Below are 19,035 nucleotides of genomic sequence, written 5' to 3' on the forward strand. Positions count from 1 at the left end.
AGAGCCCCAGGACCAGCTTGCTTAGGGGACTCTTCTCCAGGTGTATTTCTCTACAGGGGATGGCTTTGTTATGGAAGGTGTAGGAATAGCTTCCTTTTAGGTGGTTGTAGAATTTAACGGCCCTTTACTGGATTATGGTCGTTAGCGGGTATCGGCCTAATTCTCCACTGCATGCATTATTTGGTGTTTTATGTTGTACAATGGAGGATATTTTTGCGTGCAATTTGGTGTATGTCCCATTTTGTGAATTATTGGGTTGTAAGCGGACCCCAGACCTCACAACCATAAAGGGCAATGGGTTCTATTGCTGATTCAAGTATTTTTAGCCAGATCCTAATTGGTATGTCAAATTTGATGTTCCTTTTGATGGCGTTGAAGGCCCTTCTTGCCTTGTCTCTCAGATCATCCACAGCTTTGTGGAAGTTACCTGTAGCGCTGATGTTTAGGCCGAGGTATGTATAGTTTTTTGTGTACTCTAGGGCAACGGTGTCTAGATGGAATTTGTATTTGTGGTCATGGCAACAGGACCTTTTTTAGAACACCATTATTATTGTCTTACTGAGATTTACTATCAGGGCCCAGGTCTGACAGAATCTCTGCAGAAGATCTAGTTGCTGCTGTAGGCCCTCCTTGGATAGGGACAGAAGTACCAGATCATCAGCAAACAGTAGACATTTGACTTCAGATTCGAGTAGGGTGAGGCCGGGTGCTGCAGATTGTTCTAGTGCCCTCGCCAATTCGTTGATATAATGTATATGTTGAATAGGGTGGGGCTCAAGCTTCATCCCTGTCTCACCCCATGGCCCTGAAGAAAGAAATTGATGCTTTTTTGCCAATTTGTTTGTGTACATTTTATAATGTTGTATGTATTTCCCCCAACACCGCTTTTCACCAATTTGCAAAGCAGATCCTCATGCCAAATTGAGTCAAAATATTATTTTAAATCAACAAAGCCTGAGAAGACTTTGCGTTTGTTTTGGTTTGTTTGTTTGTTAATTAGGGTGTGCAGGCTGAATACATGGTCATTTGGTAAAAAGCCAATTTAATACTTGCTCAGTACATTGTTTTTGCTGAGGAAATGTACGAGTCTGCTGTTAATAATAATGCAGAGGATTTTCCCACGGTTGCTGTTGACGCATATCCCACAGTAGTTATTGGGGTCAAATTTGACTCCACTTTTGTGGATTGGTTCCACATATTGGGGATATTGCCAGAGCTGAGGATGATGTTAAAAAGTTAAAGTATAGCCAATTGGAATTTGTGGTCTCTCTCTCTCTCTCGTTGCTCTCTCTGTCTCTCTCTCTATCTCTCTCTCTGCTCTCTCTCTCTCTCTTTATCTCTCTGGGCTGGTAGACGCATGGGCCAGAAGGGGGTAAGGAGAATCACAAGGCTTCTCAAGCAGAGGAAAGATAGGCAGGCAGAGGATCATCGGGGGGCAGAGTCAGAGGCAGGGGGCAGGGAGGGATGAGAAGAATCACAAGGCTTATCACTCAGAGGACAAGGCTCAGTGTAGTTCCTTATTAAAAAAAACAAAATCCTTATTCAATCTTGTTCTGAGTGCAGCTCTACCGAATTCTTGCCCTTGAGGCAGAGTTGACCTTAGAGCAAGATAGAATAAAGAAAGTCTAATTTGGTTGTCACAACAGATTTACACACATCAATAACACATCCCCTGTCATCCTCTTGACTAAAGTTCTGGAATAATTGTGGATTATATCAGCCAAGAGCAATGGAACACTACACAATCAAATTCTTCACATCTCCACCACTCAACATGTTCCTCCATACTTGGCCAGGATTGAATCAAAACACTGAAATCTGATTCAGAGGGGTTGGGTTAAAAAACATTTCAGTTGAATGCATTCAGTTGTACAACTGACTAGGTATCCCCTTTCCCCTTCCCCTAATTTCATTTGTAATGTGTGTGTGAGAAAGAAAGGGTGAAAAACCAAGATGACATTCACATCAGACCTTTAGAAAAGTGAGTCATCTGTGGGCTTTTCTAATGAGTTTTGAGGTCTTGTCTGTCTCACGACAATACTATGGGTACATAGCTCAGAACACATCACACAGACTCACACACACACACACTCTCACACACACAGTGGTGTAGTGGAGGGTATACGCAGGTATACGCCCTATACCCATTTATTTTTCAATGGGCATTTGTAACCGGTCTGAAATGGCTAGGTAGTTAGCGGTGCACGCAAGTTGTATTTCAATCGGCAACGTCACTCGCTCTGAGACCTTGAAGTAGTTGTTTCCCCTTGCTCTGCAAGGGCTGCGGCTTTTGTGGAACGATTGGTTACGCTGCTTCTGAGGTGACTGTTGTCAATGTGTTCAGAGGGTCTCTGGTTCGAGCCCAGGTTGTGGCAAGGAAAAGGACGGAAACGATACTGTTACATTGGTGCCGTGACACGGATCACTCAGTTGGGCTCTGAAGGAGGAGTTCAAAGGGGGATGAGTGTAGCTGGTGTGAAATGGCTAGCTAGTTAGCAGTGCGCACTAGTAGCATTGCAATTGGTGACATCACTTCCTTTGAGACATAGAAGCAGTTGTTTCCCTTGCTCTGCAAGGACCACAGCTTTTGCTGTGCGATAGGTAACAATACTCTTGGGTGACTGTTGTCTATATGTTTAGAAGGTCCATGGTTCGAGCCCAGAGTGGGGCAAGGAGAGGGAAGTTAGTAATATTGTTATATATTGCGTATACTCGCTTCTTAATACCCATGTTGCGTATCAAAGTAGTGTAGTGGAGGTATACACCGTATCAATTATTAAGGCTGATGGAACAGATCAGAATGTTTAGCTTAAAATGTTGATAAACTATTATTTCTTCACATTTTAGGCGCAGTAATGTGCACACGGCAGTAGGCCTACGTGCATATATTCCAAAATGTAATTTGCGGGGGAAAAAAACAGTTCTAAAATGAGCACCGCTCATGCAAGTGGTTTCATGGACAGATATTTTAAATTTAGAAAGAGGGGAGATCTAAAGATGCAACAACTAGCATAGGTTGCTAATATGACTACGATAATGCCTTTGGCTGCTAGGCAGCTGTCCCCCACAATAAAATCTGTGAGGGGATTGTTGATATGTGTCCGTCCGTTAGTACGTTAGTACGTTCGTTCGTACGTTAGTGTCACGGTTGTCTGAAGAATGGGACCAAGGCGCAGCGTGTGTTTCGTTCCACATTTTATTTAAACTGTGAAACTATGCAAGACATAGAAAACAACAAACTGTGACGATGAGGAGCAACATACACTTACTCAAAAATAATCTCCCACAAACCCAGGTGGGAAAAACAACCACCAAAATATGATCCCCAATTAGAGACAACGATGACCTGCTGCCTCTAATTGGAGATCATCCCCCCCAAAAAATAGAAATACAACAACTAGAACCCCACATAGAAATACATAAACTAGACAAAACCCCCAACATAGAAAAAAGAAACTAGAACCAACATAGACAGAAATAAATTAGACAAAACCCTCTGTCACGCCCTGACCTACTCTACCATAGAAAAATAAAAGCTTTCTATGGTCAGGACGTGACAGTACCCCCCCCAAAGGCGCGGACTCCGAACGCATAACGCCAAACAAAAACAAAAAAACAGGGAGGGTTAGGGTGGGTGTTTAATGTCGGTGGCGGCTCTGGTGTGGGACGAAGAACCCTCACATCCTGCTTATCCGCCAGCATAGGAGGCGGCTCCGGTTCGGGGTGTAGCCCCCGCTCCGCTAGCTGATCCCTCTGCTTTCGTGTCACCGGACCGTGGATCATCGCCGGACACTCCGGACTCCGGACCGCCGCTGGAGACTCCGGACCACCGCTGGAGACTCCGGACCGCCGCTGGAGACTCCGGACCGTCGCTAAAGACTCCGGACCGTCGCTGAAGACTCCGGACCGTCGCTGGAGACTCCGGACTGCGGGACGTCGCTGGAGAATCCGGACTGCGGGACGTCGCTGGAGACTCAGGACTGCGGGACGTCGCTGAAGACTCCGGACCGGGGGGCCGTCTCAGGAGGCTCCGGACCGGGGGGCCGTCTCCGGAGGTTCCGGACCGGGAACTGTCGCCGGAAGTTCTGGACTGGGAACTGTCGCCGGAAGCTCTGGACTGGGAACTGTCGCCGGAAGCTCTGGACTGGGAACTGTTGCCAGAAGCTCTGGACTGGGAATGCGCACTTGAGGCCTGATGCGTGGGGCTGGCACAGGTGGCGCCAGACTGGTAACATGCACCGCAGGGCGAGTGCATGGAGCAGGAACAGGACACACCGGACTGGGCAGGCGCACTGGAGGCCTGATAGCGTGGGGCTGGCACAGGTGGCGCCAGACTGGTAACACGCACCTCAGGGCGAGTGCGGGGAGCAGGAACAGGACACCCCGGACTGGGCAGGCGCACTGGAGGCCTGATGCGTGGGGCTGGCACAGGTGGCGCCAGACTGGTGACACGCACTTCAGGGCGAGTACGAGGAGCAGGCACAGGGCGTACTGGGTTGTGGAGGCGCACTGGAGGTCTGGAGCATAGGGCTGGCACAATCCGTCCTGGCTGGATGCTCACTTTAGCCCGGCAAGTGCGGGGCGCTGGCACAGGACGCACTGGGCTGTGAATGCGCACTGGAGACACCGTGCGTATCACCGCAAAACATGGTGTCTGACAGATCACACGCTCCCTCAAGCGAGTGCGTGGAGGAGACACAGGACGTACCAGACTGGGGAGATGCATCGAAGGCCAGATGCGTGAAACTGGTGTATATGACACTGGACTGGTGTCACGCTCCTCAGCACGCCCGCTCTGCAGCGCTCTCAATGCCAACACCTCTCTCTGGAATCTGGCGTCGAGTTCGTCAATCGTCTCCCTGACTGGCTCTGGTTCACCCCTCAGCTCTCCACGGTAAGCACGAGGAGTTGGCTCAGGTCCCAAACCTGACTCCACCAAACTCCCTGTGTGCCCCCCCCCCCCCCAAAATAAAATGTTTTGGAGCTGCCTCTCGGGCTTCCGTCGTTGCCGTGCTAGTTCCTCGTATTGTCGCCGTTCCTCTCTCGCTGTCTCTGCCTGCTTTCCTTGATGGTATAACGCCTCGTAATATCGCCGTTCTGCTCTCGCTGCTTCAATCTCCTCCTTTGGACGGCGATACTCCCTGGGCCTTGTCCAGGGTCCTGCCCCATCTAGGATTTCCTCCCAGGTCCAGTCCTCTTGACCACGCTGCTTGGTCCGTTGGTGGTGGGAGATTCTGTCACGGTTGTCTGAAGAATGGGACCAAGGCGCAGCGTGTGTTTCGTTAAAACATTTTATATAAACTGTGAAACTATGCAAGACATACAAATAAACTAATACACAAAACAACAAACCGTGACGAAGAAGAGCAACATACACTTACTCAAAAATAATCTCCCACAAACCCAGGTGGCAAAAACAACCACTTAAATATGATCCCCAATTAGAGACAACGATGACCAGCTGCCTCTAATTGGAGATCACATAGATCACCTTACATAGAAACACATAAACTAGACAAAACCCCCAACATAGAAAAAAGAAACTAGAACCAACATAGACATAAATAAACTAGACAAAACCCTCTGTCATGCCCTGACCTACTCTACCATAGAAAAATAAAAGCTTTCTATGGTCAGGACGTACCAGTTAGTCACACACAATATCTCAGATAGCACTGGCTCAATTTTGACGAAACTTGGGAGAATGATGCATCTTGAAATAGAGATCTGGCATTAACAAAATGACACTGATTGGCCAGATGGTGGCGCTATAACAAGATATATAAAATGCAAACTTTGAAAGGTCACACCCCTCACCCTGTTTGACCCAAAGTCACGAAATTCGGGACATAGGTCCCTCTCCTCACAAGGAGCAAATTTGCCTCAGATTCCCACGTGAATGTTTAAGATCTGCCATGATGTATTTTCCACCATTTAGAATTTTGTGAAAAACACTTAAAACGCTACTCTTCTGGCACTGAATGACCGATCTGCACAAAACCTAATATGTGGTATCTATGGACAAAGATCTCTCAACGCAATATTTTTCAGACTAGTACCTAAAACAACACTGACCAATAAACATTCAGGTGGGCGTGGTCTGGCACATAAATCAGTCAAGGATATTCGTATTGTAACAACATACACTGCCAAGACTCAACATATGTAATAACATTCATATCGACCACACAGTGGTGCTATAACAGGCACATGTTTATATCTCTTGATCTGTTTGACTCAGAGTGATGAAATTTGGCACACATGCTCAGGGATATGATTCTAGCTAACCCACGTGATAGCTCAGACACTACTGGCCCTATTTTGACTAAACTTGGGTGAATGACTTGTCTTGCCATAGAGATCCAACATTTACTAAATGACACTGATTGGCCCAAGGGGGGGGGGGCGCTGCATCATTCATGGGGGAAGACATGTTTACCGTTGCCTTGTTTGGGTTGACATGAGGTGGAAACAATGTTGGTTCAATCAGTTTTTTCCCAGTGGGAACCATCTTCTGCTCTATGGAAAGGCTTTCCCAAAAACCTTCTCAATAAAATGTTAACTAGCTAGGCCTTCCTGGCAGAATGATAGCATGATTATTTGCATCAATCCAGTAGCCATTTGTTTTGCACACTCCATCTCATGTGCTAACCAAACAACAGTGCTAGGTGCCTGTGCACTTTTAGTAACTTTACAACAACAACAAAAAATCTACATTTCCCTAGATTTTTCCCAGTCCTCAAAGTGGTCTCCTGACGTGGTTTAAACATTGTTATGGATTTACTTAGAACATCCAATTTAGTTGACACAGGGAAAAAAGAAACAAATTTGAAACCTGTGCATTTATGACTCAGTTGACAGCCTCATTTATCTATTTCAATAGTAGGCCTACTAATAGCCTACTTGAACAGTACAGCTTGGGTTGGCCTGACTCTGAAAGAACAATGTGGAATTCATCATTTTAGGTAATGTCACTGTTTCTCGGGCGGGCCGTTTGGGACATTTTTGCAAGATTTGAGTATACCCACTTCTCCAGGCACCACTGTATGCACACACACACGCACACGCACACACACACCATCTGTAGATAAGATTCAGGATGCTAATGGGTGGTAAATGTTTGTTCAGGATGTGAAAAATGAATCCATTACGTCCAAATATAGAGTCGGGTTGTCACTCCAGGCTCTGGGGACTTTGGGGAGCTGTGATGTGATGAGATGCTTTACACAGTGTGTGTGTGTGTGTGTGTGTGTGTGTGTGTGTGTGTGTGTGTGTGTGTGTGTGTGTGTGTGTGTGTGTGTGTGTGTGTGTGTGTGTGTATTTCAGGCAGCAGCAGGCCTATTCAAGCAGAGAATAATTGCTGCCAGTCTGACAGCCAGATGGTAATGAAGGGAATTATCGGAAGAGGCTTTTCTGTATCTCTCTTGTCTTGTTCAATGCCTCCAAGCCTCCTGTTTCAAATCAAACTCTTGATTTAAATGATAAAACACTGAATCATGCACCACCAAAAAATACATTGTATTGTGTTGCTAGTATTCACCTGAGAAGGTATACCGTCACAATACAAACGCTAGAAAATCTATTCCGACATCATTTCTGTCTCATTCAATCCCTTCAAGCATCCTGTTTCAAAGCAGGCTAGTCATACCATGTGAATGATAAAACCACATTGTGCCATACCATTTCCACCAATTAAAAGCTGCTAAAAAGGTGAGTTGATGTTGTAAATATTTACCTGAGGGCTGAGGATGTGTAGCCTGCCATCACAAACATATTTATCAAATCAAGAGAGAGGGAGCAGGGGACAAGGACAGGGACATACACATGGGGCTCACTTGGTAGATCATGGCACTTGCAACGCCAGGCTTGTGTGTTTGATTCCCACGGGGGGGGGGACCAGGGTGAAAATGTATACACACACTACAGTAAGTCACTCTGGAGAAGAGCATCTGCTAAATTACTGAAATGTAAAAATGTAAATGATGCTACTTCTGAAGCTGGCTGTTGCCAGACCTGGGACTACTGCCTCACAGTGCTCATCTAAGGGTTATTCCCACTGAGGTTAAATTGTGTCTCACTGATGAACCAGATAGATGATGTAAAGCTGATCAATAGATTTTCCAGTAAAGCTTCAGGTGAAACATGACTTATTCTATTCTGGGATGTTATGGTTCTCAGGGTTGTCATGGTGAGGATAAGAAGGTTCTGAATAATGGATACAACGAGTAGTACGGCTTTGAGGTTGTCTAGGTTTTGACCTATTGACCTCGAGTCTGCAGCCTCCTTTGTCATTGTATTCACAGTTACCATTCCCATCCGTTCCTCTAATTCAGAGTGTGCGTTGTGTGTAGGACCTATGGTTGAGGATGGTGGGCTCCATGTTTCTGAGAGAGAGAGAGAGAGAGAGAGAGAGAGAGAGAGAGAGGTGTCAGTGCCTGCGTGCCTGTCTGTGGGTCAACCTACCAGTGCGTATGGTGTGCTCTCCTCCAGTGCATGAGAAGTCCCCAGAGGTAAGCAGGAAGCAGGTTGCCTCTTTCTTGGTGGCCTTGTTCCCCCTGACCGACCGAGCGTGTCTGCGGCCATGGCCGTGCCGTAGGTTCCACTTCTCGCTGGGTGACAGCGGCTGGGTCAGGCTGCACCCCTCATCCGACGACAGAGCCAAGTTGGCGTCTCCGTTCTGCTTAGAGTCTGACAGGAGGACAGACTTGGTTCATAAAGCATAGGATCTAGGATCAGGTCCTCCCTGTCCCATATCATCTTATTCATTAAGGTATAAATGGCTAAACTGATCCATGATCAGCACTCCTACTCTGACAGAGTCATGTGAGTGTCTCCATTTTGCTCATATCCCCCACTAAGGGTCTCAGACTAGGAGTCCTGATCAAGGATCAGGTCCCTCTGTCCTGCTCATGTTATCTTATTCAACATTTAAAAATCCATGATCAGCACTCCAACTCTGAGACTCTTTGTGAATACAAGCCGAACAAGACCTGGATTCAAAATACTATTTGTAATAAATTCAATACTTTAGCTGGGCTTGAATGAGCCTGCCAGGCGCAATGGAACCAATTCTCCAAAGTTCTAACCCCGCCCATCTGGAAGCAAACGGTCAAACTATTGGACATGTTTTGAGTAGTATTTGAACCCAGGTCTGCAAGAGACACAGGGCCCGGACTGACAGTAAATGCCAAAGATTTTCCTCAACATCTCCTCAGGTTTTAGAGAGAAGGTTGAACTACAGAGTTACAATGTAACATTACTGTGAAAACACACATTTTCTCCCTGGGTAAACTCTGAACTGAACCTAATGTATTATCTGGGAAGGGTATGAGAATGATTGTATCATGTTGTGTTACTGTCTTCAGGGCTAAGTACAGTAAGCCTATATATGTATATATATATATATATATATATATATACTGCTCAAAAAAATAAAGGGAACACTTAAACAACACATCCTAGATCTGAATGAAAGAAATAATCTTATTAAATACTTTTTTCTTTACATAGTTGAATGTGCTGACAACAAAATCACACAAAAAGAATCAATGGAAATCCAATTTATCAACCCATGGAGGTCTGGATTTGGAGTCACACTCAAAATTAAAGTGGAAAACCACACTACAGGCTGATCCAACTTTGATGTAATGTCCTTAAAACAAGTCAAAATGAGGCTCAGTTGTGTGTGTGGCCTCCACGTGCCTGTATGACCTCCCTACAACGCCTGGGCATGCTCCTGATGAGGTGGCAGATGGTCTCCTGAGGGATCTCCTCCCAGACCTGGACTAAAGCATCCGCCAACTCCTGGACAGTCTGTGGTGCAACGTGGCGTTGGTGGATGGAGCGAGACATGATGTCCCAGATGTGTTCAATTGGATTCAGGTCTGGGGAACGGGCGGGCCAGTCCATAGCATCAATGCCTTCCTCTTGCAGGAACTGCTGACACACTCCAGCCACATTAGGTCTAGCATTGTCTTGCATTAGGAGGAACCCAGGGCCAACCGCACCAGCATATGGTCTCACAAGGGGTCTGAGGATCTCATCTCGGTACCTAATGGCAGTCAGGCTACCTCTGGCAAGCACATGGAGGGCTGTGCGGCCCCCCAAAGAAATGCCACCCCACACCATGACTGACCCACCGCCAAACCGGTCATGCTGGAGGATGTTGCAGGCAGCAGAACGTTCTCCACGGCGTCTCCAGACTCTGTCACGTCTGTCACGTGCTCAGTGTGAACCTGCTTTCATCTGTGAAGAGCACAGGGCGCCAGTGGCGAATTTGCCAATCTTGGTGTTCTCTGGCAAATGCCAAACGTCCTGCACGGTGTTGGGCTGTAAGCACAACCCCCACCTGTGGACATCGGGCCCTCATACCACCCTCATGGAGTCTGTTTCTGACCGTTTGAGCAGACACATGCACATTTGTGGCCTGCTGGAGGTCATTTTGCAGGGCTCTGGCAGTGCTTCTCCTGCTCCTCCTTGCACAAAGGCGGAGGTAGCGGTCCTGCTGCTGGGTTGTTGCCCTCCTACGGCCTCCTCCACGTCTCCTGATGTACTGGCCTGTCTCCTGGTAGCGCCTCCATGCTCTGGACACTATGCTGACAGACACAGCAAACCTTCTTGCCACAGCTCGCATTGATGTGCCATCCTGGATGAGCTGCACTACCTGAGCCACTTGTGTGGGTTGTAGACTCCGTCTCATGCTACCACTAGAGTGAAAGCACCGCCAGCATTCAAAAGTCACCAAAACATCAGCCAGGAAGCATAGGAACTGAGAAGTGGTCTGTGGTCCCCACCTGCAGAACCACTCCTTTATTGGGGGTGTCTTGCTAATTGCCTATAATTTCCACCTGTTGTCTATTCCATTTGCACAACAGCATGTGAAATTTATTGTCAATCAGTGTTGCTTCCTAAGTGGACAGTTTGATTTCACAGAAGTGTGATTGACTTGGAGTTACATTGAGTTGTTTAAGTGTTCCCTTTATTTTTTTGAGCAGTGTATATATATATATATATATATATATATATATATATATATATATATATATATATATATATATATGGCCTAAATATGCCATGATACTACAGTACATGATTACAGTAGAAAAGAAAGACTTCTATTTTACCGTTTGTAAAACAACACCGCATATACATCTAATACCTATTGGTGTAAAAATGCACTACAGTAGTATTCATTACTGATGCCTTCAATTTGAGTTTGAATGGATAAAATGAGTGATGGTATAAATGAATGGTAAATCCATGTATCATTATGGCGTTGGTTCGTACACAATGATTCAGTTCGATGTGTAAAGAGGAGTAGAGGGTTTGAAACAGTTTGAATATGGTCTGAGCGTGATTGGGTGGAATGGATGATGGTTCTGAATAATGAAACATCCACTTATCATTGTGGCCTATGGCATATCATAACGATGCTTCAAACACATACTGGCACAGGGATGGGAAGACAAAGCATGGTGTATGGAGTGATATTACTGCCAACAGAATTTGAATTTGATTTAAATCATTTTGAATGTGTCTCTGACCTGAGTTGTTCTAGCTGATTTTCTCATATCAATGTTTCAAAAACATTTAAGTGTGTAGTAACAGTGTGATGAATAAGTAGAGTATAGGGTAAAATTAGTGCCAAAACATAGAAATTTGTATTCAGATTGTAATTTGAATTGGTCTGACCTGAGAGGTTCCTGTTGATAGTCTCCTCCGCAGCCAGAGGACATGTATCACTCTGAGTACTGTCCCTGGGAGAGTTAGTGACAGACTTCCCGAACGAGACCGTGTCCGTGGGAGCGTCCGGGTTCGGATTGTGCGCCTTCTTCTTCTTAGGCAGCTTCTGTTTAGCCATGGCCAGGGAGTAGTACATCCCAAAGTTATTGACAATAACAGGCACGGGCATGGCGATGGTCAGCACCCCCGCCAGGGCGCACAACGCGCCCACCATCATGCCCAGCCACGTCTGGGGGTACATGTCCCCGTAGCCCAGGGTGGTCATGGTGACCACGGCCCACCAGAAGGAGATAGGGATGTTTTTGAAGTGGGTGTGTTTAGAGCCGCGCGGGTCGTCCGGTTGGGCCCCTATCCGTTCTGCATAGTAGATCATCGTGGCGAAGATGAGGACGCCCAACGCCAGGAAGACAATAAGCAGGCAGAACTCGTTGACGCTGGCTCTCAACGTGTGGCCGAGAACCCTCAGACCGACGAAATGCCTGGTCAGCTTGAAGATCCGGAGGATTCGGACGAAGCGGACTACCCGTAGAAACCCCAGGATGTCGGAGGCTGCTTTAGAGGAGGACAGGCCGCTGAGACCCATCTCCAGGTAGAAGGGCAGGATGGCCACGAAGTCAATGACGTTTAACATGTTCTTGATGAAGAGTAGCTTGTCGGGGCAGCAAACGATGCGGACAAAGAACTCCAAGGTGAACCAGACCACACAAACGCCCTCCACCACTGTCAGAATGGGCTTGGTCACCACCTAGAGTAGATCACATTATACATTGGATTATACATTAGATTATATTATACATTACATTCCATTATACATTAGATGATACATTATGTTATATTATACATTACATTACGTTATACATTAGACTCGATTATATATTATATTATACATTACATTAGATTATATATAAGATTATAAATTAGATTATAGATTCGATTAGACATTAGATTATACATTAGATTAGATTAAACATTAAATTATACATTAGATTATACATTACATTAGATTATAGATTAGACTATACATTAGATTATACATTCTATTAGATTGTACATTACATTAGATTATAGATTAGATTATACATTCTATTAGATTATACATTCTATTAGATTATAGATTAGATTAAACTATACATTAGATTATACATTCTATTAGATTAAACATTATATTAGATTACACATTAGATTATACATTAGATTATAGATTAGATTATACATTACATTAGATTATAGATTAGACTATACATTAGATTATACATTCTATTAGATTGTACATTACATTAGATTATAGATTAGATTATACATTCTATTAGATTGTACATTACATTAGATTATACATTCTATTAGATTATAGATTAGATTAGATTATACATTCTATTAGATTATAGATTAGATTATACATTCTATTAGATTGTACATTACATTAGATTATAGATTAGATGATACATTCTATTAGATTATAGATTAGATTATACATTCTATTAGATTATACATTCTATTAGATTATACATTCTATTAGATTATAGATTAGATTATACATTCTATTAGATTATACATTCTATTAGATTATACATTCTATTAGATTATAGATTAGATTAAACTATACATTATATTATACATTCTATTAGATTATACATTAGATAGAGTATACATTAGATTAGAGTATACATTAGATTTCATTGTAGATTAGATTATACATTAGATTATTGGATTTCAATTCAGGGATCATTGAAGTATCAATCTATTAATCTATATATTATTTAAATTAATTTGGTCACAAAAATGTGCTTAAAAATGTTGGCCATACCACAAAGATACAAGATAATACAGTACCATACAGTACAACGCAGTACCGTACAATACAATACAGTACAATACAGTACAGTACAATACAGTACAATACAATACAATACAGCACAATACAGTACAGTACAGTACAGTGCAATACAGTACAGTACAATACAGTACAATATAGTACAGTACAATACAGTACAATACAGTAAAATACAATATAGTACAATACAGTACCATACAATACAGTACCGTATAATACAATACAGTACAACGCAGTACCGTACAATACAATACAGTACAATACAATGCAGTACAATACCATACAGTACCATACAATACAGTACCGTATAATACAATACAGTACAATACAGTACAATACAATACAATACAGTACAATACATAGAAAAAAGGTCCAATACATTTAGGTCCCTATCCAGAAACAATGAAATGATCACCATATTGTTTTCACCTGTCCAACCTCAGATCTCCACTAGAAGTTAGAGTCTCTGGGTTCTCCACTAGAGGCTAGAGGGTAGAGGCTCTGAGTTCTCCACTAGAGGCTAGAGGGTAGAGGCTCTGGGTTCTCCACTAGAGGCTAGAGGCTCTGAGTTCTCCACTAGAGGCTCTGGGTTCTCCACTAGAGGCTAGAGGGTAGAGGCTCTGAGTTCTCCACTAGAGGCTAGAGGGTAGAGGCTCTGGGTTCTCCACTAGAGGATAGAGTCTCTGGGTTCTCCACTAGAGGCTAGAGGCTCTGGGTTCTCCACTAGAGGCTAGAGGCTCTGGGTTCTCCACTAGAGGCTAGAGACTAGAGTCTCTGGGTTCTCCACTAGAGACTAGAGGGTAGAGGCTCTGGGTTCTCCACTAGAGGCTAGAGGGTAGAGGCTCTGGGTTCTCCACTAGAGGCTAGAGGGTAGAGGCTCTGGGTTCTCCACTAGAGGCTCTGGGTTCTTTCTGGAAAGCATCATAGTCTATTGACAATGAGGATCCCTCTCTCTTACCTCCACTGAGACCACCACCTCCGTGTGGTTCCCCACCACCACGTGTTCCGTGCGGTTCTGCAAGTCATTGAAGTACTCGTGGGTCTCCAGACAGAACGTAGTGATGGAAACCAGAATGAAGAAGAGGGAGGCAAACGCTATGCCCTGAAACAAGACAATCAACCAGTCAATCACTCAATTAACCAATCACTCAATTAACCAATCATTGAAATGTATTCATAAAGCCAGCAGATTTCAGAAAGTGCCTTCATAGTACAACTCAACTGCTGCCCTAGTTAAACAGTTTACAGAAGATAATCATGACAGGTGTCTACTCTGCCTCTGACCGATACCGACTGAATGTATAGAGGACTATTAACTGATATCGATAATAACAATAAGTAGCCTTTACTAGCAGAATGTAATAAGTCTGCTAGTACAGGCTATTGCTAACTGGACAATTGATAGCTTATAACATTCAAAGTAGTAGTAGTAGATTTATTGGGTAATAAAAAAATAAAAGTACCTGGTACACATTGTTATGAATGTATCGTTAACTGTATCATTACCGTGATAATTCAGTCCATTTATTGGGATATGGATTTTTTTTTTTTGCCCATATCACCCAGCTCTACTCTGACCTTAAACTCACCACTGAAAAGCTCACCATTCACCTGCTTTCCTGCTCATCTCCCACAATAACTCTGGTCTGTCTGTGTTTGTGGTAGCATTTGTGTTTGTGTTATCCATTGGAAAACAAATCCAAACAATGTACTGTACTGCTGATTGATTTGTGTGGGAGGGCTGAATGTAGAGATGGCAGGTACTAAGTACCTGAATGGCATTGACGGGACATACACGTATTTATCCAGCTGCCAGAACAGGAGGAGGAGGAGCAGAGAGAAGTACAGTAGAGAGATAATCCAATCTGTCCATGGTGATATAGTCAAGACTAATAACCCCTGAGTCCTCTCACAGTTACAGCGCCGTCCCAAATTCCACACCATTCCCTACATAGTGCACTACTTTTGACCGGGGCATATAGGGCTCTCTTGTCAAAAGAAGTGCACTATATAGGGAAAAGGGTGTCATTTCGAATGTACACTCAGACTATGCATGGGAATATGAAAACAGCTCATTTTCAGATGTGTTGATAGTCGATAGGTGACATTTGTCAACCTCCGTACTGTGGCCGCATCATAATCAACACCATGCTGGTATTAGTAGCTAGTTGACTATTGGCTAAATCACAATAAATGCTAAATCACACTAAAGGCTAAATCACACTGAGGGCTAAATCACAATAAATGCTAAATCACACTAAAGGCTAAATCACACTGAGGGCTAAATCACACTAAAGGCTAAATCACACTAAGGGTTAAATCACACTAAAGGCTAAATCACACTAAAGGCTAAATCACACTAAATGCTAAATCACACTAAGGGCTAAATCACATTAAAGGCTAAATCACACTAAAGCCTAAATCACACTAAATGCTAAATCACACTAAGGGCTAAATCACATTGAAGGCTAAATCACACTAAAGCCTAAATCACACTAAATGCTAAATCACACTAAGGGCTAAATCACATTAAAGGCTAAATCACACTAAAGCCTAAATCACACTAAGGGCTAAATCACACTAAGGGCTAAATCACATTAAAGGCTAAATCACACTAAAGGCTAAATCACTGAGGGCTAAATCACACTACAGGCTAAATCACACTAAAGGTGAAATCACACTGAGGACTAAATCACACTAAAGGCTAAATCACACTAAAGGCTAAATCACACTAAGGGCTAAATCACACTGAGGGCTATAATCACACTGAGGCCTAAATCACACAAAGGACTAAATCACACTAAGGGCTAAATCACACTAAGGGCTAAATCACACTAAAGCCTAAATCACACGAAAGGCTAAATCACACTAAAGGCTGAATCACACAAAGGACTAAATCACACTAAAGGCTAAATCACACTAAGGGCTAAATCACACTAAAGGCTAAATCACACTGAGGGCTAAATCACACAAAAGGCTAAATCACACTAAAGGCTAAATCACACTAAGGGCTAAATCAGACTGAGGGCTAAATCACACGAAAGGCTAAATCACACTAAAGGCTAAATCACACTAAAGGCTAAATCACACTAAAGGCTAAATCACACTAAGGGATAAATCACACTAAAGGCTAAATTATTAACTGCTCCATCATTATGGGTACATCACATGTTTGATGTTTTTTTAATAGAATGAATACCATCAATCTTTATTGATGTAATAAAAAAGTGTGATAGAAAGACATCTAAAGTACATCTCCACAAAGAAAAGCTTTAGTTCCTCTATCATCATTACAACATTAATCAGTTAGTGTAAAACAGCAGAGGGAGGGTCCCCTTAGTCTCTGGTCCCTGATCTCTGGTGTCTGGTCTCCGGGTTCTGGTCCCTTGGTCCCTGGTCTCTGGTCCCTGGTCCAGGGTATCTAGGTCCCTGGTCCCCGGGCTCTGGTACCTGGGTTCCTGGTCTTTCTAGTGTCTGGTCTCTGGTCCCTGGTCTCTAGTCTCTTTGGTCTCTGGAGTATAGGTTCTGGGAACTACAATAAGTATTACTTTTGATCGTAGAATGAGTGGAATAAATCTTGGGATGGAAAGACAAATATCTACAGAACATCTATCTGAGCCCATATAGTCTATCATCATAACAACATTCATCAGTGTGTGTAAAGCACGGTCTCCTGGGTCTCTAGCCGCAGGGGTGACTCACAAGGCCCTCTTCTGCCCCACAGAGAGTGCAGGTCCCTGGGGTTTCTCCTGCACAACAGAGGAGTGTGGATCTGTGGGGCCAGCCAGAGGACAAAGACAGCCAGTCTGCCTCCCTCCCTCCCTGTCCCTCCCTGTCTATCTGCCTGCCTCCCTGCCTGTCTGTCTGCCTGCCTCCCTGTCTGTCTGCCTGCCTGCCTCCCTGTCTGCCTGCCTCCCTCCCTGTCTGTCTGCCTGCCTCCCTGTCTGTCTGCCTCCCTCCCTCCCTGTCTGCCTCTCTCCCTGTCTTTTTCCCTCCCTCCCTGCCTTACTGTCTGTCTGTCTGTCTATCTGTCTGCCTCCCTCACTGTCTGTCTGTCTGTCTGTCTGTCTGTCTGTCTGTCTGTCTGTCTGTCTGTCTGTCTGTCTGTCTGTCTGTCTGTCTGTCTGTCTGTCTGTCTGTCTGTCTGCCTGCCTGCCTCCCTCCCTCCCTCCCTGTCTGCTCCTCTTTGTCTTTCAGAACGTGAAATGTTGAGTATGGCTCTGGAGAGTACCAGTGGCAAGCATATTTACACTGCACTGAGAGATACTGCAGACCTACAGTCTGTACACACACACACACACACACACACACACACACACACACACACACACACACACACACACACACACACACACACACACACACACACACACACACACACACACACAGAGAGACACACAGAGACACACACACACACACACAGAGACACACACACACACACACACACACACAGAGACACACACACACACACACACACAGACAGACAGACAGACAGACAGACAGACAGACAGACAGACAGACAGACAGACAGACAGACAGACAGACAGACAGACAGACAGACCATCTAAACTCACAACCAGACAGCCAGAAAATTAAAACAGAACCATCAGTCTGACTAACAGGTGCATTTTGAGGAGACGATATGATGTGTGCAGGTCTTTTTTTCTTTTTTTATTTCACCTTTATTTAACCAGGTAGGCAAGTTGAGAACAAGTTCTCATTTACAATTGCGACCTGGCCAAGATAAAGCAAAGCAGTTCGACAACATACAAAAACAGAGAGTTACACTTGGAGTAAAACAACATACAATCAATGATGCAGTAGAAAAAATAAGACTATATACAATGTGAGCAAATGATGTGAGATAAGGGAGGTAAAGGCAAAAAAATGCCATGTCTTGGCTCCTAGCAGGAGACGATGTGCAGGTCTTGGCTCCTAGCAGGAGACGATGTGCAGGTCTTGACTCCTAGCAGGAGACGATATGATGTGTGCAGGTCTTGGCTCCTAGCAGGAGACGATGTGCAGGTCTTGGCTCCTAGCAGGAGACGATGTGCAGGTCTTGGCTCCTAGCAGGAGACGATGTGCAGGTCTTGGCTCCTAGCAGGAGACGATGTGCAGGTCTTGGCTCCTAGCAGGAGACGATGTGCAGGTCTTGGCTCCTAGCAGGACACGATGTGCAGGTCTTTGCTCCTAGCAGGAGACGATGTGCAGGTCTTGGCTCCTAGCAGGAGACGATGTGCAGGTCTTGGCTCCTAGCAGGAGGCGATATGATGTGTGCAGGTCTTGGCTCCTAGCAGGAGACGATGTGCAGGTCTTGGCTCCTAGCAGGAGACGATGTGCAGGTCTTGGCTCCTAGCAGGAGACGATGTGCAGGTCTTGGCTCTTAGCAGGAGACGATGTGCAGGTCTTGGCTCCTAGCAGGAGACAATGTGCAGGTCTTGGCTCCTAGCAGGAGACGATGT

At 44.6% G+C, this 19,035-nt stretch overlaps 1 protein-coding gene across 2 annotated transcripts in view; it reads right to left on the bottom strand.

Annotated features, from left to right (window-relative positions):
- kcnc4 (potassium voltage-gated channel, Shaw-related subfamily, member 4) overlaps nt 1-19,035 on the bottom strand; it is a 66,878-nt gene that overhangs the window by 16,065 nt on the left and 31,778 nt on the right. The window contains exons 2-4 of one of the 2 annotated variants that reach the window (XM_029724162.1): nt 14,532-14,675; nt 11,692-12,487; nt 8,464-8,688 (exon numbers count right to left, since the gene is read on the bottom strand). In XM_029724162.1, the coding sequence (XP_029580022.1) occupies nt 8,464-8,688; nt 11,692-12,487; nt 14,532-14,675 (1,165 nt within the window). Of the gene's footprint in view, nt 1-8,463; nt 8,689-11,691; nt 12,488-14,531; nt 14,676-19,035 lie in introns of those variants that run through there. The other variant, XM_029724163.1, reaches the window with a different exon arrangement.

Source organism: Salmo trutta, chromosome 30 (assembly GCF_901001165.1).
Source record: "Salmo trutta chromosome 30, fSalTru1.1, whole genome shotgun sequence".
In the NCBI taxonomy this organism is placed as follows: Eukaryota; Metazoa; Chordata; class Actinopteri; order Salmoniformes; family Salmonidae; genus Salmo; species Salmo trutta.